We start from the raw sequence: 26,977 nt of genomic DNA, 5'->3' as shown, positions 1-26,977 counted from the left end.
TACAGAGAAGCCTTGTCTCATTAAACAAAAACAAAAACTAAATAAATAAATAAATAAATAAATAAAAAGCCAAAACTAAATAAAAAATTAAAAATAAAAAACCCAAAGAATCAAAGAATCAAAAAAAAAAAAAAAAAAAAAAAACAAGAATGGAAAACAAAGAATCAATTAAAAAAACAAAAAATCAAAAGACAAAACAAAAACTAAAAATATTAGCAAAAAATAAAGAAAATCAAAGTCAAAAAATGAAAAATAAATAAATAAATAACCCCTCCAAAACAAAAAATCAATAAAAAACAAAAAATATAAAAACACTACGAAGCAAAAAAAAAAAAAAACATAAAAACCCAAACAATTAAAAAAACCTCTACAAATTATCATTCCTATCAATATCTATCTTAATTAAATCGGAGTTCAAGAGAAGTGTCTCCTGAGGAGCAGTGCACATGATGAAAACTACACTAACAACGTAGACATGAATAAACACTTAAATAGAACAATTAAACTGATATAATTTTTAATAAGAACATTTTATTACACATGGTTGTTCTGCCTGCTGAATGTCTTTGTCCCACATGAACACAATTCCCCCAGAGTCCAGAAGGAGGCATCAGATTCCACCACTATTCAAGTTAACGAGGTTTGCAGCTGTCAGGTGAGTCCTCTGAGATGGCAACAAATGTTGTTAATGGAGAACACATCTCTCCTGCACACACCACACTTGACTTTTGTCCTTCCAAGTAAGTGTGCTGGATCACTCCCAATCACAGAGAGAAAATTCTGGAAACCTGTAGTGACAGGAACATGAGGTAGCCATGCTAATTGTCTTAGGCTGTTACACATCCATGCTAGGATCTTTTGAGTTCAGGAACCAGCAGCAGGATCAGTGATTGTCAGTTTACAACAGATTTGTCACCTCTCATCTAGGATATCAGTGAAGATTAGGCCCATCAGATGACAGATAAATCCTTGTTGTCAACTTGACTATATCTGGAATGAGCTACAATTTAGAATCAGAAGGCTTAACTATGATCCTAATCTGGAGGCTCAGAGATACAAGTTTCTGACCTGGATCTTGGCATGGAGATCTTGAAGCATAGTGGCTATGAATTCCAGAAGATTAAGACAAGGAGATCTCTGAGTTCAAGACCATCTGGGATTAAAGACATGGAGGCACACACCTTTAATCTGTGCTTTCGGGATGCTGTGTGTCTGGGTGCCACTCCGTTTCCCCCCCCCCCCGCGCCCTCTTCCACCAGGACCCCTTTGTCTCTGAGGAAGCCTGGCGTGACCCCCATCACCCGCGGCCTCGCTTTCTGTTGCTCCTGCTGCCCCACTGACCCTGCCCCTCATGCCTGTCTGGCTTTCAGGATGGTGGTGCGGGCCCTCCCCTGTGTTTTGAGCAGAGGTTGCCCTGCCTGTGGGATTTGGCCTAGTGTCTGAGTGCTTATGCAGCACAAGGCTCGTGGTCTGGATGCATCCTCTGGGTCAGGGCCCTCATCTGTAGCTCCAGCCTGGCTCCACTGTGTCCTTTTGTGGGAACAGTGCCTCACTGCTTTCAATAGGCAGCTGCCTGAGGCTGATACAGGGCGGGTCACACCGCTCAGAAGGGGACCTGTGACAGCCACTAGTAGAGCTCATGGCTTCCCCATGGCCTACTTGGCTAGCAGGTGAATAACAGGGTGTGGTGCTCAAGGCTTTCTTTTAGGGGAGCTCCCAGGATTCCCTCTGACGTACATGTCTTTGAATTAAGGCAATTCCACAGAGGTGCGGCCTGTCCAGTCTCACTTAGCAGAGCCTCAGAGCCATCATCTTCCTGCTGTTGCTGGCTTGGTGCAGCCCTGGCTTCTGGGCATGGGGTAGTCCTTGCTATCGGAGCCCAGCTCTGGCTGCAGGGGCCCAGCCCTGGCTGCAGGGGTCTAGCCCTGGCTGCAGGGGCCCAGCACTGGCTGCAGGGGCCCAGCCCTGGCTGCACGGGCCCAGTCCTGACTGCAGGGGTCCAGCCCTGGCTGCAGGGGTCCAGCCCTGGCTTCAGGGCACATCCCTGGCTACAGGGGCCCAGTCCTGGCTGCAGGGGCCCAGGCCTGGCTGCAAGGGCCCAGCTCTGGCTTCAGGGGCCCAGCCCTGGCTGCAGGGGCCCAGGCCTGGCTGCAGGGGCCCAGTAATGGCTGTAGGGTCTCAGCTCTGGCTGCAGGGGTCCAGCCCTGGCTGTAGGGTCTCAGCCCTGGCTGCAGGGGCCCATTCCTGGCAGCAGGGGCCCAGCTCTGGCTGCAGGGGTCCAGCCCTGGCTGTAGGGGTCCAGCCCTGGCTGCAGGGGCTCATTCCTGGCAGCAGGGGCCCAGCTCTGGCTGCAGGGGCCCACCCCTTGCTGCAGGGGTCCAGCCCTGGCTGCAGGGGCCCAGCCCTGGCTGCAGGGGCCCAGCCCTGGCTGTAGGGTCTCAGCCCTGTGGCCCAGCCCTGGCTGCAGGGGCCCAGCCCTGGCTGCAGGTTTACAGCCCTGGCTGTAGGGGCCCAGCCCTGGCTGCAGGATTACAGCCCTGGCTGCAGGTTTACAGCCCTGGCTGCAGGGCCGCAGCCCTGGCTGTAGGTTCTCAGCCCTGGCTGCAGGGGCCCAGCCCTGACTGTAGGATCTCAGCCCTGGCTGCAGGGGTCCAGCCCTGGCTACAGTCCAGCCCTAACTGCTTTTGTATGCTCCCTTGCCTGCACCTTTCACAGCACCGTGGCACACTACACGGCAGGCAGGTTGCTCTCCTGGTGTCGGGGTTCTTCTCTCTGCTGGGCTCCAGCCTTGCTTTCATGGAACCCAAAGGGGCCAAACCAGCTGCCTCCCTCTGTGCAGGCCGCTCCAGCCTTCTTGCCCCTCCCTTTCCTGAGAGGGCATGAGGCTGTTCCCAGGCTGGTCCTAGCTCTAGGAAAGGGGCTGTGGGATGAAAGGTGAGATATAAATGTAAGGTGATGATTATTTATTTGACAGGGACAGCTGCCTGTGGTGAAAAATGTAATCCTGTAATCCTTGTGTGAAAATCGGATCTGTGCCTCAGTGAGCTGCCTGAAGCAGAAAAGAAGGACCATTTTCCCTCTCTCTCCCCACTTCCTGACCCCGCCCCATCCTTGCATGCTCTGCTCACTTCCAAAGTTCCCAAGCTCTTGTAGTCTGGTAGCATGTCTGCAGATGCATGTAACATACCTATGTATACATACATTATGCATCCTGCTGCATGTGTATTGCATACATGTGACACATACTCCATACATCTTGCTTCTTTTGATTGTGGTCAGCGGGCTACCACGGATTTTTAAGCTTTCCCACTTATAACCTCTTTTCATCAGGGAAATTTTTACATGGTCCTGGGCATATAGTATATAAATCAACCATTTCCTAACAATGAATGATAAATTTGTTTAAAGATGTTTTTTAATATACATATTTTATCATTTATTAAAGACAGTAGCAAATTTGCATACTAATGGGGTGGACGAGATTGTAAATTTTCACAGAAAGAATTAGGACTTGGTGGAATATTTGATGCAGCAAGACACAGAGCGTCTTCCGTGTTTCTCAGAGTCGATCGATATTTTGATTTAATGATCGCCGACACTGAGGCTGCTGCTTCACTCAAACACATAGCACAAAACCAGCAGAAGTCTGTTGAGGCCTATTCGAGAAACTGTTGGAAATTCTAACCCAAAATCCATTTTACAATTTTTTATGACACCCAAGACAGCAACTCCAAGAATAATTTTTGAAAACCAAACATTCGTAATGTAACACAATCCAAACGATACGCTGATTTGATTCTTAGGCGCTGAGGAGTGACTGAAGGAAAACACACAAAGCCTTTGTTTTCCGTAATCAAACCATTCTGTTTGTGTAAGCACACACAGTGCGCTATGTGCTCGAGAACACTGCTGTTCATAGCACACAGAGGTCTCTGCTCGCAGCAGAGATCCTGCAGGCTGCGTTCATCGGCGGTGTGTGGTGTGGCGGGTCCCATCCCACGTCCCTCCATCAGAACCAAGGCTGCGGGGAAGTCACATGATGCAGCACAAGTAAGCTCCACCAGGATCAACTTGGGCTCACTACAGATTTCACTTTGAGTCAGTTTTCAGTCCTTGTGAATTTTGATTGAAACTTTTCCAGCCCACCATAATGTTCATTTACAGGTGGGATTCGGCCGCAGCCCGCTGCTTAAGATGCCTGACTTTCTATGACTTTGAAAGCCAAGGCGTTCATGGTGCAATATTGCTAACCGACCTCAGCCTGATTTGAACAGACATCCTTTCTTGTTCCAGCTTGTGCATTGCACTTAGTTGTTGGGTCTTCTTTGTCCAAGCCTGCATCAGGTTTTCCTTGTCTCCATCACTATGGTAGGCTGCAAGGCCTGGTCAGCCCACTAGACCCTGTCACTCTGAGTGCTTCCTTATGATGATATTAAAATAATACATTTTGTGCACATCCGCACAACACTGACACTGTCCTCCTTGGAACAGTGTCGGGACCATGAAGCCCGCGTGTGTAATTACTGGTGATGTCACCCTTGATCGCAAGGAGGAGGCAATGCCATGCAGTGCCGTGCTGTAGAGCTATAATTTCTCCTCTGAAATTAATAAGTGTTTGGAGGAGTGAATACTTCTGACATTAGACAAATGTCCAGTTGTTCCTTGGACCTTCACCCACTGATTTTAGCTAATCCGTCAGCCGTGCTGCCTGCTACAGCAATGTTTGCATAAGTGTGATTTTCTCTTTACCTCATTGTTCTGCCTTTATTAATTGTAATTCTGGAATGAACTGCCTTCTCCCGCTTATTTATTTATTCACTTAGTTATTCTTATCATTACAGGCTCAAAAATACATAACACAATAAAAAGCACGGACAAACGATACATAATAAAAATGACATTTATTCTGTGGATTCTGGCTGAATACATGTTTACTTTGTTCCAGTCGTTCTTGCTAGAGTTACTGAGGCATCATTCAGTTGGTGCCTGTGACCTTTTGAACCAGCATGGTGCTTACCTTTTTATTTTTACAGTATTGTTTATATTCAGGCATCACAGAAAACCCTAGATTCATGCCCTGTCCCTGGAACCGGTCACTGCTGTAAGGATCCCCGTTTCTGCTAGAGACCAGGTTTTGGAACCGTGACTTAGTTGCTGCTCTAAAGAGCCCTGGCTCCCATTAGAGAATGTTTAGAAAGTGGGATGCACGCCCGAGCTTGCTTATTGATGCCAGGGTCGCACGGCTTCCAGGGCTTCCCAGAGAACAGAGTTGGGAGACACATGGCTGCCAACAAGGCCACGCGCCTATCTATATTTATTTCTATTTATATTGTTAAAATTGTGAGTTTGTGCTGATTTTTAATTGCTTTTTATTTGGCAGCATTGCAACTGGCAAGGACTTGGGAAATCAAATCCAAGCTGTCCCCTCTCAGAGGAGAGTGACTGAGGGGACCCAGGCAGGCGGTCAGAGGTAGGTCTGGGGCTGGGGCTTTGGTTTCTGGATACCTGACGTATTAGGTACATTTCTGTTTTTGTGATAAAACACCACAACCATGGCAACTCATAGAAGGAAGGGTTTATTTGTCTTATTGTTTCACGGGGATGAGAGTCCATCACCATCGTGCCTCAGCAGGAATGACCGAGAGTTCACATCTCATTCTAAGCAAAGAGAGAGAAAATGTGTCATGGTGCAAGGTTTTAAACTCTTAAAACCTACTCCCAGTGACATATTTCCTCTAGCATCCCCACATCTATACCTGACCAAGGAGGGTCACTAAGTAGGGAGCCAAGTATTCAAATGGCTGAGAATATGGGGGACACGTTATTCATACTAATGGTACCAGACATCTTTTGGCAGCAGAGGAATATGGTGTACTGAGCAGTGTCTGTCTGCATTGATATCTGCTCGGAGAGCCTGTGCTCTTCTAGTTTGGAATAAGGATCTTTACTGATATAATCAAGCTAAGATGAGATTCTCTGGAGTTGGCCATATTGGGCTAGCTGATGACTGGTGTTCATCTAAGAGAGAAATTTGGATACTGTGACAAAGGGAGAATGCCATTTGATGATGGAGGCAGAGAGGACTGATTTGTCTGCTGAGGACTGACAGCTACACCCACATCCGAGAGAACAAGGAAGGAGGCTCTCCCAGCAGCCTCACAGAGGCCTGGCTCTGTGGACAGACATCTTGGCTGTCTAGAACTCTGGGGCGTGAATTCTGTTGTTTCAGGTGTTATGTGATGTTTCTATTGTTGTGATAAAACACCACAACCATGACAACTCTACACAGTGAAGCATCTGATGGGTATTGCTGTCCATCTTCTGCAGATGGGAATATTCACTTTCTGTCAAAAGATGGTGGGTGTGGTGCCCCATATTCTTGGGCAAATGAATTCTTAGATGGCTGGATCCCCAAGTCCTCTCAGTGACTGTCCTATGTGAAATTTGTCGCCCAGGGGTGCCCTGGATTGTGCTCTGAGAACAAGACGTTGTGAGTGTGTGGTTCTATGCCAGGGCACCCCTTCAGTGACATTTGCATTTGGGCAAGATGAGGACACAGAGGGCTTCGACTGTGAATGGTGCCTTCTGATGGTCCTCACCCCCTTCCCTCTTCCCCAGACCTTAGCGCTCTGAGGCTGGTCTCCTGCAGCTTGGGTCCTGCCTTGCACAGCTCGAGGGCACCTTGTAGCGCTGGGCCTCACTTCACACATCCACTTCCTTCCTGAGGTTCACTCTGTTCCCTTTCATGAGCACGGGCAGCCCGGGGCAGCCCGGAGCATCCTGTGCTGTGTGGCGCGTAGTCACTCTGGGATCAGGGCCTCTGGCCACACTCTCCTCCAGGCTGCGTGTGGCTCCAGGCGCTCCTGTCATGACTACATTAACTCTTTCTTCCACGATGCCACGATTCTGACCTGCGTGGCTCACCTGACAGTTCGCTTACTTGGAAGAAGTGGCCTTTTAATGTCAGCTTGTATTCACTCGTAGATTTGATTGAGCACTTCTGCAGAATAGAGGCCATGGTTTACCTCAAAGATGCTCTACTTGGTTGGTATGTGTTGCCTTTATACCAGGGGGGGCGGTGGGGAGAGGGGCGGGGCAGAGGAACACCCACGTCAGCATATTTTGTTGCCTTTGGGGTAGAAGATTCAAAGCTATGTAAGGGGAAGGTGAGACCTTTTTTTGGTTTTCTTTTATTTATTTTTTTATTTTCTATATTCTTTGTTTAAATTCCAAATGATTTTCTGTTTCCCAGTTGCCCTCTCCCCAAAAGTCCCATAAGCCCTCTTCCTTCTGCCCATTCTCAGATCAAACCCCCTCCAACTTCCCCGTCCTGGTACTCCCCTACAATGCTGCATCAAGCCTTTCCAGGACCAGAGACCTCTCCTTCCTACTTCTTGGGAATCATTTGATATGTGAATTGTGTCTTGGGTATTCAGAGCTTCTGAGCTAATATCCACTTATCACTGACTGCATTCCATGTCTGTTCTTTTGTGAATGTCAGCCCAGGAAGCTGAAATGGCAGCTCTGAAAATGTCATTAGATATAAGAAAGGACATTAAAGTCATTAGAGCCACTTCCTGTGGTGTAACAACACTTCTTATTATGTTACAGTCACTTCGTATCAAGCCACAGCCACTTCCTGTGACAGTGACGTTCACTTCCAGTCATAAAATGGACACTTTCTCTAAAACTTGAGACAATTCCTGTGATATACACTCACTTTAGGTTAGGGCCAGGCCCTTCCTGTGGCATCACAACCACTTCTGGGTGTGGCATGGACACTTCCTGTTCTTCAAATAGTCACTTCCAGTGCTGATGTGTTTCTCTGCTTCCTCTGGGTTCATAGACTTAGCCGTGCCTTACTCACTGTGGTAAGGTTATCTTTTCCCCAGGGTCAAGACACAGAGGGCTGGTGTGCCATTGCTACTTCTCATTTCCATGGGACCATTTATAAGGCGAGGAACCTTCTGATGAGCAAGGACTAAACTCCATCCCAGAGTGCAACAAGACAGCCCAGGGTGTGGCCCCTAGAAATCAGGTTCCTCATGTCCTTGATTGCACCAGACCCAGGAGTCCCCACACTCTCTGATGAGAAAAAATATATGATCTGGGCCAAAAACCTGTTGATGTCTCAGTGTTGTAAAAGATGAGGGAGGACAGCTAACTGACTACAAACTAATGTTTGAGAGAAAATGGGTCTACACAGAAATAAAGGAAGAAATGAGAGACTTTCTAGAGTTCATTGGAAATGAATATGCAACATGCACAATCTCATGGAACACAAAGAAAATGAAAGTGGAGCTAAAAGAAAGTTCACAGCACAAAATGCCTACATGAAAAAATTGGAGAACTCCCATGCTGGCAATTTAGCAACACGTTTTAAAAGCTCCAACAAAAAGAAGTGAGGGAGCAAAGAAAATGAGGAAGAGACATCAAGAAATTATCAAGTTGGGGGATGAAATTGATAAAATAGGAAGAGAACAATTCAAAGAATTAATGAAACATGGACTTGGCCTTTTGATCCTTTTATTAGACAAGATAAACAAACCCCTATTAAAAGATAAAGAATTTACAAAATAATGAAATCTAAAATGAAATGGGGGATTACATAACAGGTAATGAAATCCAGAGAGTAGTAAAGACGTAGTTTAAAAAGGGTGCATTCCACCAACTTGGAAATTCTAAAAGAAATAGTTAACTTCCTCAATATATTCCACATCCCAAAATTAAACTAGAGAAAAACAACTTAAACTGACATAAACATGAAGGAAAACAGAATTCATTAAAAATATGTCCCCAATATGAGCCCACGTCCATGAGTTTAAGGGTAGAGTCCTACCAGACTTTCAAAGAGGATTTAACAAGAATTCAGTGTTTTCAACAATATAGAAACAAAATAAATATTAGTCAATTTATTTTCTGAACCCCTGATTACTCATAGATCCAGTCAGGAAAGACTGAGCAATTAAAGATAATTACAGACAAATTATCCCTAAAACCACAGGTTCAAAAATACTTAAAAGATAAAACAAATAAAATAAAATATAAAACACATCAAAAGATCGTCCACCATTAACAATGAGGAAGGCTTCATTCTAGAAACAGTGACGGTTCAACAAAATGGGATTAAAGTGTAAGAAAAACCAAGAATTGATCATTTCATGAGGTAAGGTAAAATTCTCTGACAATATTCAACACCACTTTATGATAAATTTCTCAGAGTTCTGGTGCTTACTGGGGCTGGAACACGGCTCCCTCTATTCCATTATCAGCAGCTTTCAATATTTCAAATACATCACGGCCTAATCTTGGCTTTCCTGGAACTTGCTTAGAGATCTACCTTGATCTCAAAGATCTGCTTGACTCTGTCTCGTGAATGGTGGGTTAAAAAGAATGTAACACCATGACATGAACTAAGCTTTTCTATTTATATTTTAAACTCAGAACCCAGAATCCAAATCTATCTCTTGGCAATTTGACACATAATTGTATCTTCATGTGTCTACATCAAAACAGTATCCAGGTAATAATAATTCCTAACATGATACAGTTCTCTTTCATACAACTGCAAATCCATATGTTTAGCTGAATGTAATCTTGTCCTAATGTAACCATTCCTTTAATGCCATTGAATATCCTTGATCAGACAATTAAACTTCATTCAACTTCCTGATAAAGCCTTGTATTTTGAACCTTTCTTTTTTTATTTTTCCTTTCTTAGTTTCTATGGTATTTAAAAACTTTCAGGCCAAATTCTATGCGGTGATTTTCATGACTTACTTTGTCAATACAATTAATGTAATCATCTTTACCTTAACCTCAAAGAAACTCTTCAGATGAGGGTAGCGAACTTCTTTGCAAAAACATAAAAAAAAAAAAAAATCGCCAGAATGGAAATAATCCCAAGCACCCATGTCTATCATATCCTACTTTATGATACCCTCCTAATTCCCAGTTAATTCATGATCATTTTCATTATGTTTCTCTCCAGCACACAGAATTTGGAGACTTATCCCTGGTGAAAACACTTTACCACATTGATTACATTAATAAGTTTTCTGTCCAGTGTGTGTTCTTTTATGATACTGGAGACAACTGGGTCTTGCAAAGGCTTTACCACATTGATTATATTCATAAGGTTTCTCTCCAGTATGTGTTCTTTTATGATTTTGGAGATTACTGTGATAGGCAAAGGCTTTACCACATTGATTACATTCATAAGATTTCTCTCCAGTATGTGTTCTTTTATGTCTTTGGAGATCACTGGGTCTTGCAAAGGCTTTACCACATTGATTACATTCATAAGGTTTCTCTCCAGTATGTGTTCTTTTATGTCTTTGGAGATCGCTGGGTCTTGCAAAGGCTTTACCACATTGATTACATTCATAAGGTTTCTCTCCAGTATGTGTTCTTTTATGATATTGGAGATTACTGGGCTGTGCAAAGGCTTTACCACATTGATTACATTCATAAGGTTTCTCTCCAGTATGTGTTCTTTTATGAGTTTGGAGATTACTGGGTCTTGCAAAGGCTTTACCACATTGATTACATTCATATGGTTTCTCTCCAGTATGTGTTGTTTTATGATATTGGAGATTTTTGCATCTTGTAAAGGCTTTACCACATTGATTACACTCATAGAGTTTCACTCCAGTATATCTTCTTACATGCCTGCAACGATAATTAGCACATGTGAAAACTTTACGGCATTCATTACTCTGATCAATCATGTAATCAATATGAATTATGTTTACGATTTGTCTAATTGTTAAAAAAAGCATCTTGAGGATTTAGCACTTTATATGTTCATGGTGTTCTCACTCATCATGAGTTGTTCAAGACATCTGTAATGGTTATTACATGGCTCATATTTATAGTACCCTCTTTTTGTATGATGTATTTTGGCTATCTGAAGAAAGTTATAAAAACTCTGATCTTTATAACACTGATTGTATTCATATTTTCCTCTACTGTGAATTACAACATTTTTGACTGCAAACCAGGACCCAAAGAAAAATTTCCAAATTCCTAAGTGCCCAGAAAGGTTTTCTACACTTTCAGTTTAGGGATATTCCCTGTAAAACTAAAAAAAACAAGTAATTGCAAATGTCTTTCATATTCCTAATTACTTTCAAAGGCAGAATACTACATATCTTCTTCTTTCAGAACAAAAAAATTTATGTTTCATTTTTCAATATCCCAATGCTAACATAATTATTATCCATTATGACACATGATATACCTAATAAAAAGAATGATAAATGAAAGGTTTACTCATTACATTCACACTGTTTGAATTTTTGTTTGTCATAACATGTGCAATATGGACTAATGTTTCTCCACAACAATATTCTTGGTTCTCATAAAATTCCCTCTCACCAAACTGAACCATATTTCTAAAAGAATATGAGTATCACCAAATTTTCTATGGACTATTTGCTTATTAGAATGTTTTGGATATAAATTTATCACTATTCAATGTGCAATTTCGAAATACTATGAGACTATACAGATGGGCAGATCCACAGCACAGGTCTAATGGAGCTACTTATCAAATGGAGACACAAATCAGATATTGGATCTTGAGGTACATGGTTTTGTAAGAATATTATAATCATATCTACACTTAAGGGACTGTTATTTTACACTTTTGCTTTCTGCTGGAGATTCCATAAGATATTAAAATTTCCTCAGAGACAAATTTGTAACAGCTTGCACATGAAAATTACCTTTCATGACTTCTATTATTTTGACAATGTTCTTCAAGATGATGCTCTACACAATTATAGCCTAAAACACAGTAATAGAAAATGAATGATATATTATTGGAAAATAGGCAAAATTAATGGTACTGTGAATTTTAACTGCACCGTGATAGTTACAGTGAAAATTCAGTGAAACTGAATTATTCAGCTCAATTTTTATACAATTAAAATAATAGAAGATCGTCTATAACCAAGAAACATTTGGTTCCTTCAGAAAAAAAAATAGTCTTACCTATAGCTTTGAGGTTCAGGTAGGTTTCAAACATCACATTTTTGTAGAGACGCCTCTGGGAAGGATCCAGCAAATTCCACTCCTCCTCAGTGAATTTCACATGCACATCATCAAAAGTCACTGCATCCTAAATATCAAATACATGTACAACACAAAGCATGATACTAACATCTCCAGAAAATAAATATATGCTTTCTCAAATATATATTCACATCATTCTCATGCTTGCTCTGCTTATTTTCTGACTCAGAATTTATAATCACTGTGTGAGTTTAGAAGGAGCTTTAATTATAAGATACACCACTGTTATTTTGAACACTTTGAATTAGATACAGCCTCGCCAGAGAAATGCCAGCTTAGAGGGACATGCAGGGGAAACAGATCCACAGTACTGAGAACACATCTGAAAAATTGTAGGAACATTTACTAACTATAAACATGATGGGCAAGCTGGGTGTATTTTCTCATGTCCTTAATCACAGAGGCACAGGCAGATGTATGTCCAACAGCTTGACACTGTCATGGCCTTTGTAATGTGTTCTAGGAGACCAATAGTTATCTTTTAAGACCCTCAATCCCTACAAAAGTCAACCAAGAAAACAAAAATGATAGATAACTCACAGTTCATTAGTAAAGTTTCTACAAAGTATTATAAATTCACTGCACATCTGTATTCATCTGGCAGAACATGAAGTGTAACAGTTTAAACTATAACATTAATAAAACTTTACTAACAGAGAATATATGCTTAAATTGTTATAAGTGTACAGATGAAAATGATATCAATATAAATGTTTATTATTATAAGAAACGTAGGGCAGGAGAGAGAGCTCAGCAATGGAAAACTCTTGTTAGTCTTAAGCATAATTGTGGTCAATTTCTTGCATACACATGGGGACCAACAACTACTCATTACTTCAAGATCAGGAGTTCTGAGGCTTTCTTCTGACAACAGTAAAGATGAGACAAACATGATATTCTTACTCATGCACAGAGGCAAAATATTCCTAGTTATTCAATCATTTCATAACAAACATAAGACTGAGGCAGAATTTAATATACCTGGCACACAATGACACTAAAACCTCAGATAATATTGATATCATGAACATATGCTATCCTGAGAAATAGAATATATTCTATATAGTTGTCCAAAATTCAAAACTACAGATGTGGATGTAAAACATGTTTATTTAAAAAATCTAGAAAAATGGATACAACTTGATATTATCATCCTGAGTGAGGTATCTGAGACCTAAATAGACATACATGTATGTAATCATTTACAAATGAATAATAACCACAAAGTACAGGATAGCCATACTACATGTCTTGACCCTGAAGAAGATAAACAAGAAGGAAGGCTAAGGGGCTGAATCTATGGCTCAGCTGATAAGATCACTGACTGCTCTAATGAAAGTCCAGAGTTCAAATCCCAGCACCCACATGGTGGCTGAGAACTACCCATAATGAGATCCAACATCCTATTCTGGTGTGTCTGAAGACAGCTACAGTGTGCTTATATATAATAAATAAATAAATCTTTAAAAAGAAGAAGGAAGACTAAAATAAACCTGGTTGAATCTCATTCAGAAGTAGAAATAAAACAGTCATTTGAGGCAGATGAAAGAGAGAGAACTGGAAGGAACAGTAGATAAGAAAGGGGAAGAGAGGTAAGGAACAGGTGTGGTGAGAGAAATGGAAGGGCCATAGGGTGAGGAATATTAATTGAAGTCTGCAGCTGTCAGGGGTGGAAGGGTGCAGGCAATTTTATGATGTGCCACAGACCAGAAAAGGGAGGGCAACAGGAGTCAGTGGGGGTGATCATAGCTGAGATGCATAGCAGTGAGAAATGGACCCTGAAGAGGGACACATCCTAAAGCCAGGCAGGACCACCAGTGGAGAGTTTATTACACAAACCAAACCAAAAACCTTTCCACCCCAAAGTTGTCCTTTCTACAAAAAAAAAAGTAGGCACATAGATGGAGCAGAGAATGAGGGATTAGACAAATAGTACCCTGCCCAACTTGAGACCCACCCCACGGGCAAGATCCAATCCCTGACATTACTGAGGGTATGCATTGTTATACTTCCAGGGAGTAGCTTAGCATCATTGTCCTCTGACAGTATCCATCCAGGACCTGACTGAAACAGATGCAGAAACCCACAGCGTAAAATTGGACAGAGTCTAGGGGATCTTTTGGAAGACTTGTGGAAAGGATTGAGGACCCCCAAAGGAACAGGAAGTCTATAAGACGACCCTCAGAGTCAATTAACCTGGACACTAGGAGACTCCCAGAGACTGAGTCACCAAGTTCAGAGCATGCAAAGGATGGACTGAGTACCCCATCATATATGTAGTATGCTAGGTACTCAGTCTTCATGTTGTTTCCCAACAAATGGAGCGGGAGATGTCCATTATGCTGTTGCCTGTCTGCCCAAATGGTTCCCCTAACTTAGTTGCTTTGTCTGACTTCAGTAAGAGAGGATGTGCTGAACCATGCAGAGACTTGAAATGTCATGGTTGGTGAATACTCAAGTGGACCTCACCCTCCTTGAAGAGATAATAGCAGTTATGTGTGAAGGTCTATATAAGGTATAATGGAGAGATGGTATCAAGTGGAATTTAAATTAAATAAATAAATGAACGTTAAACAAATAATTCAAAAAAATGAACAAATACATATTAATAGAATGAAAATATGGAAATCAGCCTATTATTTTAAAATTTTATCTCACTCAATATTTCAGGTAATAAGCTAAGTTGGAAAGATGTTTGGCCAAAATGTCACACGAATGACCTCTTGACAAAGGTTACGCAGATTCTAATTTGCATGGTTATATAGTTTAAAATATATATATATATATATATATATATATATAGTTTAAAATATATGGTTTAAAATGCATGGTTAAATACTTACTAATGGACAGATGAAAATAGTAATAATATAAATGTTGATCATAAATAAGCAATGTAGGGTAGCAGATCTCAGCAGTAGAAAGCTATTGCTGGTCTTTCACATAATGTTGGTCAATTTCTTGCAAACACATGGGGGCCAACAACTGCACATTATTTCAAGATCAGGAGTTCTGCGGCCATCTTCTGACAGCAGGAAAGTTGAGACACACATGATATCCATATTTGTTCACACAGGCAAAATATTCCTATTTATTCAAACATTTCAGAACAAGCACAAGACTGAGGTAGAATGCCATATATATAGCACTCAATGACGCTGAAACCTCTGATAATATTGATGTCATGAACATACACCATCCTGAGAAATAGAATATAACCTATATATTTGGAAAATTTTCAAAACTAAAGATGTGGACCTAAAACAGCATAAAATCCTATGTTTATTTTACAAAAATTGCAGGCAAGTGGATACAACTAGATACTATCATACTAAATGAGATATCTTAGACCTGAAAGGACATGCATGTAGGTACTCATTTACAAATGAATGATAACCATAAAGTGCAAGATATCCACACAGCATTTCTTGGCCCTGAAGAAGATAAACAAGAAGGAAGGCTAAGGGTCTGAAAAGATGTCTCAGCTGGTAACAGCACAGACTGCTCTTTTAAAAGTCCAGATTTTCAAGTCCTAGCACACACTTGGTGGCTCACAACCACCCATAATGAGATCTGACACCCTCTTCTGGTGTGTCTGAAGACAGATACAGTGTGCTTACATATAATAATAATAAAAAAAATCCTTAAAAAGATGAATGAACACAAAAATGAGCATGGGTGAATCTCACTCAGAAGTGGAAATAAAACAGTCATTTGAGGCAGATGAAAGAGCAAAATGTAAGGACCAATAGTTAAGAAAGGGACAGGAGGTAATGAAAAGGTGTGGTGAGAGAAATGAAAGGGCCATATGGTCAGGATAATGAATTAAATCTGCAGATATCAGGAGCTGAATGGTGCAGACAACTTTAGCATGTGGGAGTCTATGGAGGTGATCATAATTGAAAGGCATAGCAGTGAAAATTGGACACTAAAGAGGCCACATCCTGCAGCCAGGCAGGACCCACAGTGGAGAGATAATTACACCAACCCAACCAAAAAACTTTCCACCCAAAATTTGTCATGTCTACTAGAAATGCAGACAAAAATATGGAGCATAGAATGAGAGAATGGCCAGACTACACCCTGCCCAACTTGATACCTATCCCTTGGGCAACACCACTTCCTGACATTACTGAGGATATGTATTGTTAAACTAAAGAAGATGACTGTTAATGTACAAGAAGCATCAAAAATACCAAACAGATTGTGGAAGTGTCTCTTTGCCACATAAAAATCAAAACACTAAACATATAATTTAAAGAAATATAAAAAAAACTACAGGAGAAAAAATAACAAACTAAACAAAACAAAAATTATTAATATATGAATTTAGAACTATTAGATTCATATCCATCTTCTTTTCTTAAGGATTGAATTCATTATTTCTACAAAGTTCTCAGTACATGTATTCCTGCAGGCCAGAAGAGGGCACCAGACCCCATTACATACAGTTATGAGCCAGCATGTGGTTGGTAAGAATTGAACTCATGGCCTGTATAAGAATAGCCGGAGCTCTTAACCTTTGAGCCATCTCTCCAGCCCTAACCCTGTCTTCTTAATGTATATTATAAAAGACAAAAAGGTTTGGACCCAGGTCCTGCATAGTCACAGAAAGCACTCATGCTGCTACAGGAAAGCAACTAGTCCAGATGTTCTGGACAGAATTACAATCAACCATGATACTTAAGGTATTTATATTTCATGGCCTGAGTTAGCAGCTAAGAAGCAGCAATAGACACCTCACAGGAAGTCACATCTTAATGATGCTTCTGATCCAACTCCATAGAGGATCCACAACCCCAGCACCCACTGCTCAGCTACATGTTCCTTCCCATTGTGGGCAGATATCCTGTACTCACCATGTCTTGATTTCAGAGCTTCCCTGAGGTCCCCTCACAGCACACAACAGCAGAGCTCAGAGCAGGATACAGAGAACCATTCAAGCTGCCCAGCCACAGGGAACACCTCAGAAGGAGAAGATGAGGGAGAGAGTGAAGAAGATCAATCAGCATAAATGTCTAGAAAACATTTCCAATAAAATCCTAAATGAAAATTTCCTAAACTAAAGAAGGTGCCTGTGTAAGAATAGCCAGAGTTATTATAAATATATAGCCAGAGTTAATGTAAAAGCATGCAAAATACCAAATAGATTGGGGAAAAGTCCCTTTACTGCACAATAATTGAAACACTAAGGAACTAAAGTAAAGCAATAAAAAAAAAATGTTACCCTGGGACCTACTCCGCCCATCCCACAGCCCTTGACCCCAGCCAGCTGCAACTTGATCATTAATGTTCCTTGGGAAAGCGCCAGCCCAGACCTCTGTAAACTCTACCAGGTCTTTGTCATTTCACAGCCCAGCCTGTGTCATTAAGGATCAGGATGCAGTTTATTGGCCTGTGAATTCCCTGTCTCACCAGCTCACAGCCAGAAGCCAGGGCCGGGTGCACAGCCCAGTAACCCATGGCGGCCAGGCTCGGCTTCTGTTACCACAGGAGGGTCGTGCCAGGAGGCCACTGTGCCCGCCTGGAGGAGCCCCAGAGCGGGTTTGCACTCCTCCCCACTGTAAACTTTCCAGAGCGGGAAGCCTGCTCTTTGCCCGGCCACTGTTCCTGCCCGGAGCACAGAGTTTGCACTTTGCCCTGCTGCAAACTTTCCAGAGCAGAGTGGGAACCCCCGCCTTGCGCAGCCATTGTCCCTGCCCAGAGGAGCACAGAGAGGGTTTGCACTCCGCCCTGCTGCAAACTTTCCAGAGCGGGAAGCCTGTGCCTTGCCCGGCCACTGCCCCAGCCTGGAGCACAGAGAGGGTTTGCTCTCTGCCCCGCTGCAAACTTTTCAGAGCAGAGACGGAAGCCCCCACCTTGCCCGGCCACTGTCCCTGCCTGGAGGATGAGAGAGAGGGTTTGCGCTCCGCCCAGCTGCAAACTTTCCAGAGCGGGAAGCCCGCACCTTGCCCATCCACTGTCCCTGCCCAGAGCACAGAGAGTGTTTGCACTCCGCCCCACTGTAAACTTTACACAGCGGGAAGCCCGCGTCTTGCCTTGCCTCCCCAAACTTACAGACTGCGTCTGTGGAGAGGATAGGAGGATAGCGCAGAGTGACCTGAGAGCTCACAGACACCCACAGCATGGAGCACTATCTTCATCTGGATGCGCATGGGAATGCGGTCCCGTTCCACAATTCCAGGCAGGGCTGCTCAGAGCCCGGGAAGCTAAGCAATCCCAGCAGGAGTAAATGCACTCACTCACCTCCTTCCCGCCTCTGCCAGACCTCTGACCAACGCACACATTCAAACTCCCAGCCCACTTTGATTCATAAAAATTAAAGACAGGAAATGACGACATTCCAGGAGGCAGGAGGCAGGGCGGGCACTGGGGTGACGTCAGGGGTGGTGCCAGAGGTTGCTGGGTGATGGACAGGGATGCCAACATGGCGCCCGCCAGGGGCTGAGGTGCATGGTCGGGGTCGGGGTCGGGGCTCAGGGAATGTCAGGGGGCGTGGCCAGCGGTTGCTGGTTGTCAGTCAGGGAATCCAACAGGGCTCCCACCCGGGTCTGAGATAGATGAGCAAGGGGCGGGGTTGGCGTGCTGTCAGGCGCAGGGCCAGCAGTCTCTGAGTGACTGACAGTGATGCCAATGTGACTTTTTCACTGAATTTGAAGAAATATATAAATATGTGTGTTAAATTTGAAGAATTTGATGTACAATAATACATATGAAAGTGTACACATGGATAATACATCAAAACTGACTGACAAACCATGTAAAAAAATTCTAATCAAATTGATGGCTTTCATGGAAAAATGCTTCTTGTAAAATTGAAGAAATATACAGAAAATTTATTTAAAATTAAGATTTGGCATTGAAAATAAATACACATTAAAAAGTGACAAAGAAAACTAAATGTGTAGGCAAACTCAATTTTAGGAAAAAATTGAAAAATAAGTGTTAAAATTGAAGAATCTGTTGGAAAATAATAATGGTAAAAGATAAATCATCTTTACTGAATCAAGCACTTACAAACATTTTCTTATTAAATTAATGATTTTCATGGAAAATATTTCTGATAAAATTGAAGCAGTGCATAGAAAAGTAGTGTTAAATTGAAGATTTTTCATGGGAAATTATTCAGATAATATTGTGTACATAAAACATGTCTAAATAATTGAAAAATTAAATAGAAATATTTTCTGATAAAATTAAAGTTTCTCTTAACTAATATTCAAGTAATATTGAAGAAATATATACAAATATGTGTTAAAATTGAAGAATTAGCTGGAAAATAATAATAGTAAAATGGAAAACATAGAAAAAATATATATATATATATACTATACAATATACTATATAATATATCCAAGATTACACAGATCTGACACTCTGACCGAAGAGAACAAAACAGAATAATCTTATTTTCCTGATCGCTGTCCGCAGGCATCATCTCCAAGCAAGACCGTCCTGAGAATGTCCCGCCCGTCCTGAATCTCCACGTGCTGAAGGTGACCCTGGAACTGCCTTCTAACAAGTTCATGCGGCCAAAGCCTAGGAAGAAAGTGGACATCTCAAGTCTTCTGCTGCCAACGTGATGGGCTGGCTCTTCTCTCCATCCTGACCCGGGTCTCCACAGCTAACACATTTGGAAATAAAACACAGCACTTTCCCATTGTTCTGACACTAACAAATCTCAGTGGCTGAGACCTCTGGCTTTTGAAAGGGAGGTGATCAACATTTGTGTCCCAGGAGAGTCTCCCGGGATGGGCACCTCAGCTTCTGTTCAGTAGAGGAAGAGCATTAACAGGAAGAAAAAGCCTGTTCCCCATGACATAAACAATACCTTGTCTGAATATTCTAGTGAACCCTGGAGAGTTCTAGACATCCCCTGTGATGTCACCAGTGATGTCACAGCACCCTCTGCTCTCAGGGCTTTCAATTAGTCCCTAGAGATTTCACCCATATTTATGTTTGCAAGATGGAGGAGGTGTCTGCTTGAGAGTGAGGATGGGGAGCTTAAGAGAAGTGAGAGAGAGGCCAAAGGAAGCTGACTTTCCATCTCACTGTAAACCAGTGAGGAAGATGTGGTCCTGGGAAAGGTACAGTGTACACAGTGTGTCATGGAACAGTGAAGTGAAATTTCCTGTAGTAGGCACACTTGAACATGGCTTCCCAGTAGTTGGTAACAGGAAATGGTGTGCCCATATATTATTTAGAAATAATATGTACTCACCTACATCCTCATCTGATAGGAGGGACATAGAACTCTTGAGTAGTTTCAATAAGTAACAGTAACCCTATCATTAAATTTACAAAGGTCTGTTTCATTTATTCTTTCTTTTTTATTGATTATTCTGTTTGTTTACATTTCACATATTATTCCCCTTCTAGGTTACCCATCAGGAAGCACCCATTTCACTCCCTCCTACCTTCCCATGGGTACTCCTCCACCTACCCACTCACCCACTCCATTTTTGTATAGAAAACTGACAATTTGTTGTCTAATTCCCCAACCATGGTCAGCAGCAGCTGTAGATGGAAAATATTACAGTTAAATAGTTGACATGAAAAATATTTTTAAAATAATTAAAAGAAATTATAAATATAATACTTTCTGATAAAATTGAAGAAATATATAGAAAAGGGGTTAAAATAGAAGAATTCTAAGGGAAATGATATAGTCAAAATGCTAGTAGTAGTAAATGTATGAATACTAACTGACAAAAGATGTAGAGAACTTTTCTGATAGAATTCCAGATGTTTGTGGGAGTCATTTCAAAAGAATAGAAGAAATATAAAGAAAGACATGTCAAACTGAAGAATAGGATAGAAAATAATATAGATAAAATAGTACTAAGACAAAATGTATCTATACTAACTGACAAGCAATGTAGACAACTTTTCTGATTGAATCAAAGATTTCATGGAAAAATATCTGATACAATTTATGAAATATATAAGAAAAACTTTTACAGTGAAGAATTCGATAAAAATAATGTAAATTAAAGTGTATACATAGTTAGTATATCAAAACTAATTGACACTACATGTAGTAAAATATTCAGATGAAATTGAAGATTTTCATGGAAAATTGTTTTGATAAAATTGAACAAATATATAGAAAAATGGGTTAATATTGAAACTTGGAATCCAAATTAAAAGAGATGGAAGTAGAAAACATCCCAAATCTAAATGAATACTCACACTGAAAATTTTGAATAAATAGAAAATTTACATGGAAAAACATTTTTGAAAAAATGGAAGAAATATATAGAAAAAAGTTTGAAATTAAAATATTGGATGGGAAATAATTTCCCATAATAGAGTCTGTATTAATGCAAACTGACAAAGCTTGTAGAACAATTTTGAGATAAAATGGGAGATATCATTGAAAATATGTGATAAAATTGAAGAAATATATAGAAAGAAAAGTTAAAATTGAATATTTTGATGGAAATTGACACTTGTCAAATAGTAAGCATTGAAAGCCTTTACAAATTGAAAGAGTAAGTAGAAAATTTTCTGAAAAAAAAAACCTTTCATAGAAAGCCTTTTCGATGAAATTGGAGAAATATATAAATATATGTGTTAAAATTGAAGAATTTGATGAAAGGTAATACACATGAAATTGAACACATAGATAACACATCAAAACTGACAAACCATATTGAAAAATTCTAATCAAATTGATAGATTTCATGGAATATATTTCTGATAAAATTGAAGAAATATATCGAAAAAATATTTCAAATTGAGATTTGGCATTGAAATTAAAACACATTAAAAGAATGACAAAGAAAATATATCTAAAATTAGTGCACAGGCAAATTTTAGGAATAAATTGAAAAATAAAGTGTTAAAATTGAAGAATTTATTGGAAAATAATAATGGTAAAAAGATAAACAGAAAATGTATTTTACTAAATGCTCAAGCACATACAAAAGATTTCTGATAAAAGTGATGATTCTCATGGAAAATATTTCTGATAAATTTTGAAGATATATTGAGAAGAATTGCTAAATTGAAAATTTTCATGGGAAACAATTCAGATGAAATTGTGTACATAAAAATATAAGAGTTAAAATTGAAAAATGGAAAATCAAAATGGTAAAAGAGTTTACATAGAAAATATACCTATACAATTTGTCTAAGGACATAGAAAAAAATTGATCAAATTGAAGATTTTGATAGAAAAGCCTAGACGAGTTGAATACCCAAGACACAATTTACATAACAAATGATGCCCAAGACATAGGAAGAACAAAGTATGGATCCTTGGGTCCTTTGTTGAAAGGGAAAAAAATACCCACAGAATGAGATACAGGGACAAAAGTTTGAACAGAGTCTGAGGGAAAGACCAGCCAGAGACTGCCCCGCCCAGGGATGCATCCTATACAGTTACAAAACCCAGACACTATTGTGGATGCCCACAAGTGCTGGGTGACAGGAGCTGGATACAGCTGTCACCTGGGAGGCTCTGCTAGTGCATGACAAACACAGAGGGGGCACTCTCAGCCAGCCATTGCACTGAGCACAGGGTCCCCAATGGGGTAGCTAGAGAAAGGACCCAAGGAGCAGAAGGGGTTTGCAGCGCCACAGGAGGAACAACAATATGACTCACCCAGTACCCCCCAGAGCTCCCAGGGACAAAACCATCAACCAAAGAGTGCACAGGGAGTTAGTTACCCATGGCCGCAGACGCATCAGCAACAGAGGATGAACTTGTTAGACACCAAATGAGGGAGAGGCCCCTGGTCCTGGAAAGACTTGATGCCTTAGCGTAGAGGAATGAGAGGCCAGGGAAGTGGGGGAGGGTTGACTGGGGAAGGAGAGATGGTTCATGGGATTTTTGGGGTAGGGGTGAAACAGGAAAGTGGACAACATTTGAAATGTAAATAAAAATATACCAAATAAAAAATTAAAAAATAATTAAATCTGACCAGAAAAAGTATTCTATGTTCTTGGTCAATTACTACAGGTATATTTTCTAGGGGTATATTTAGCCATTATTATTTTTCAGCATATTCTTCAATTTTGACATATTTTCTATAACTTTCTTCAATTTTATGAATAATATTTCCATGTTAATCTTTAATTTTAAAACTTTTCTATATTTCTTTATTTTTATCAGAAATAATTTACATCAAAACTTTAAGTTTTATCACCATATTTTCTGTGTTCTTGGACATTAAGTAAAAGTAAATGTCATATGTTTACATTTTTACCATTATTATTTTCTAACAAACTCTTTGATTTTAGTACTTTCTATGTATTTCTTTAATTTTATTAGAAATATTTTCTATGCATATTTTCAATTCTATCAGAAAATGTTTCTACTACCTTTTACAATATTTTAGATGTTTTTATGTCTACCACTTTACCTGAATTATTTTCCATGAATATATTCAATTTTACCACTTTTATATATATATTTCTTCAAAAATATGACAAAAATTTCCATCAAAATCTTTATTTTTATCAGAAAAGTTATTTACTTAACTCTTTAACTAGTTTAAATATTTTCTATGTCTACAGTTTATTTTAATTGTATTATTTCCATGAATTCTATTTTAATTTTTAAATATAATTCTATTTTTATCATTAATATTTTTCAACATCTTAAATTTTATCAGAATATTTTCTGTGTTTGTTCAGTTAGTATAGATATATTTCTATGTTAACCATTTTACCATTATTACTGTTCATCAAATTTTTCAATTTTAACACTTTTTCTTGGTATTTATTTAATTTTTGTATACTGTTCTTCAATTTTATCTATATTTTCTATGCAAATGAATTTTATCAGAAAATGTTTGTGCTTCCTTCTTCAATTATTTTAGAACTGTTTAATATGTCTACCCTTTATTCTGTATTATTATACATGAAACCCTTCAATTTGAACACATATTTATATATTTCTTCATTTTTTTCAGATATTCGATGTAAACCTTTAATGTTATCAGTCTATATTTTGACTCAATTCTTGAATTAGTTTAGGAATATTTTCTATGTCTACAATTTTATTTGTATTATTTTCCATGAAAATCTTCAATGTTAATACTTTTTTCTATGCTTCTTCAATTTTATCAGAAATATTTTCCATTAATATCTTTAATTATTCAGAAAAAAATTTCTATGTTCTAGTCAATTAGTAAAGACATATTTTCTATGCTGTCTATTTTACCATTATTATTTAACAATGCTTTCTAATCTTTTAAAACTTTTTTCTCTATATTTCTTCAATAGTTTCAGAAATAGTTTCCATGTAAATCTTCAATTTTAACACGTTTTATAAATATTTCTTTAATTTTATTAGAAATACATTCAATGTAACTCTTCAATCACAACAGTGAGTATGTTAGATGCAAAAGGTTTAAAAACATTCACCCAATATACTGTTTAATGCATATTAAAATTACGAGAACATGTGTATGTGTGTGTGTCTTTCATTCACAATTCCAAAACATTTGGGCAGGTCTAGAGAAGACATACTCACCCACTGAAAACAGAACACCATCACATCATACAGCTATCTTATTTAAGTGTGTCAGGATGCTTGTCTGGACATGGTTCCTTTATAGTCAAATTTGCTCAATAGAATTAATTTTATGACTGGGTCTACTGAAGAATCCATTCTTGATAATAAAATGAATAATTTTGAGATTGTGATTAGGATTTTAACCATGAGGGGCAAAAATGTATTTTCCATGAGAATATGAAATTTGTAACTATATGCACACATAGGGCTTTACAGCTATATCCTTCCCGTGCAAGGAAGGACTCTAGAGACCAGGCTAGACTTCACTGTCCATGCTCAGGCTTGGTGGTCATTATCTCTCTCCAGAAAACACTCATCTCCTGGAAAATAGGATCTGCATCGAGTAATGGGGTGTTGTTAGATTTGAGGCATTTAGACCACACTTAGAGGCAGCCAGGTGTGGTACACTGTGGTTAATTCAGTTATAGAATAGGTTGGAAGTGGCTAAGGGGCGGAAGAGAGCTGTTTAGGAAATGGAGAATTTGGGCATTTGTTGACAAATTTGGACACACAACGGTTGGGGAGTGTATGGTGAGATGAGTCTTTCACAGCCTGACTGACAGAGCAGGGAACACAGAGAATGCACTATACCCTTTGTTTTCATCTCTCAGTCACAGTGTCAGATCTGAGTCATCTTGTTTTCGTGATCCCTGTCCGCAGCCATCATCTCCAAGCAAGACCGTCCTGAGAACGTCCCTCCCGTCCTGAATCTCCACATGCTGAAGGTGACCCTGGAACTGCCTTCTAACAAGTTCATGCGGCCAAAGCCTAGGAAGAAATTGGATATGTCAAGTCTTCTGCTGCCAACGTGATGGGCTGGCTCTTCTCTCCATCCTGTCCCAGGTCTCCACAGCTAACACATTTGGAAATAAAGCACAGCACTTTCCCATTGTTCTGACACTGACAAATCTCAGTGGCTGAGACCTCTGGCTTTTCAAAGGGAGGAGATCAACATTTGTGTCTGTAGTGGCTATTCCTCGTTGTCAACTTGACTGTATCTGGAATGAACTACTGTCTAGAATGGGAAGGCTCACCTATGATCCTAATTTGGAGGCTCAGAGAGATAAGTTTCTGACCTGGATATTTGTACGGAGATCTTGAAGCATAGTGGCTAAGACAAGGAGATCTCCAAGTTCAAGATCATTTGGGATTAAAGGGATGGATGCTCACACCTTTAATCTGGACCACACCCTCTGCTGGAGACCCACATGCGAATAATCTGGTCCACACCATCTGATGGAGACCTACAGCCTTTGATCTGGGCTACACCCTCTGGTGGAGATATATAAAGACATGGGAAGAAGGAAGATGCTCTCTCACTCTTCCTTGCCTGCTTGCCTCATGGGACTAAGAAACTGCTAGATCCTTGGACTTCCATCCACAGCTGCTGCTGACCATTGTTGGGGAGTTTGACTATAGACTGTAAGTCATTGACAAATTCCCTAACTACATAAAGACTATCCATACGTTCTGTGACTCTAGAGACCCCAAAGTAATACAGAAGGTGGTACCAGGAGTGGTTCTAGAGGAGCAGAAGTATAAGGATGAATGTTTCAAAATTTTGATATCCCTTGGCTTAGTGTTGATGAAGGGAATTTAAGGCTTAGGAAAATTGCAATGTTAGAGTGGATACGTTGTGTAAAGCCCAATCCGCCACAGTGGGAAGGTCCTGAAGATATGCCCTTCATCAGTCCTATAAGACACAAACTGGTGAGAGGGGCACCAGCACATTTAAAGAGTTTTGTTCTTGCCCTTTTCCTTGTGCCAGAACTTAGGGTTGGAGACGCTGCTGCTCAATTGGATGAATTAAATTCGATGGGTTTAATTGGGCCCCGAGTTAAAAAGGGCCAGGTGGCAGCGTTGAATTGCCAGAGACAAGATGATCATAGTTATTATAATGGACAGCGTAAACAAACAATGTTTATAATAACACACCCCGTAATGAGCAGAGAGGTGGAGTTTATAATGATATAAGTCGTTTGAACCTTTGGTGCTGGCTAATCAATAATGGTGTTTCCAGGGATGAAATACATAGGAAACCTACTGCATATTTGTTTGATCTGTATAAGGAGAAAAATCCTTAAACAAATAATAGAAAGGCTGCATTGGATCATGGCAAAAGGCAACCTCAGCCAGTGAATCCATTTACAGACTTGAGCCAGTTTACAGATGCAGAACCCCTTGAATGAAGGGGTGTCCGGGCTATGAATTCCAGAAGATTAAGACAAGGAGATCTCCCAGTTCAAGATCATCTGGGATTAGAGGCGTAAAGGCACACGTGTTTAATCTGAGCCACACCCTCTGCAGGAGACCCACACACCTTTAATTTGGTCCACACCCTCTGTTGGAGACCTACAGCCTTTAACCTGGGCT

At 40.2% G+C, this 26,977-nt stretch overlaps 1 protein-coding gene across 1 annotated transcript in view; it reads right to left on the bottom strand.

The window, feature by feature from the left end:
* Positions 1-6,702: 6,702 nt before the first annotated feature.
* The window catches only part of LOC127673200 (zinc finger protein 120-like), a 59,483-nt gene continuing 39,208 nt past the window's right edge, over positions 6,703-26,977 (bottom strand). Inside the window, exon 5 of the mRNA XM_052168808.1 lies at positions 6,703-6,911. Within this exon, the coding sequence (XP_052024768.1) occupies positions 6,703-6,911 (209 nt within the window). The remainder of the gene's footprint in view (positions 6,912-26,977) is intronic.

This window comes from Apodemus sylvaticus, chromosome 22 (assembly GCF_947179515.1).
Source record: "Apodemus sylvaticus chromosome 22, mApoSyl1.1, whole genome shotgun sequence".
Classification (NCBI taxonomy): domain Eukaryota; kingdom Metazoa; phylum Chordata; class Mammalia; order Rodentia; family Muridae; genus Apodemus; species Apodemus sylvaticus.
The sequence above is the reverse complement of the archived record's forward strand: the minus strand, read 5'-3'. Positions and strand labels throughout refer to the sequence as shown.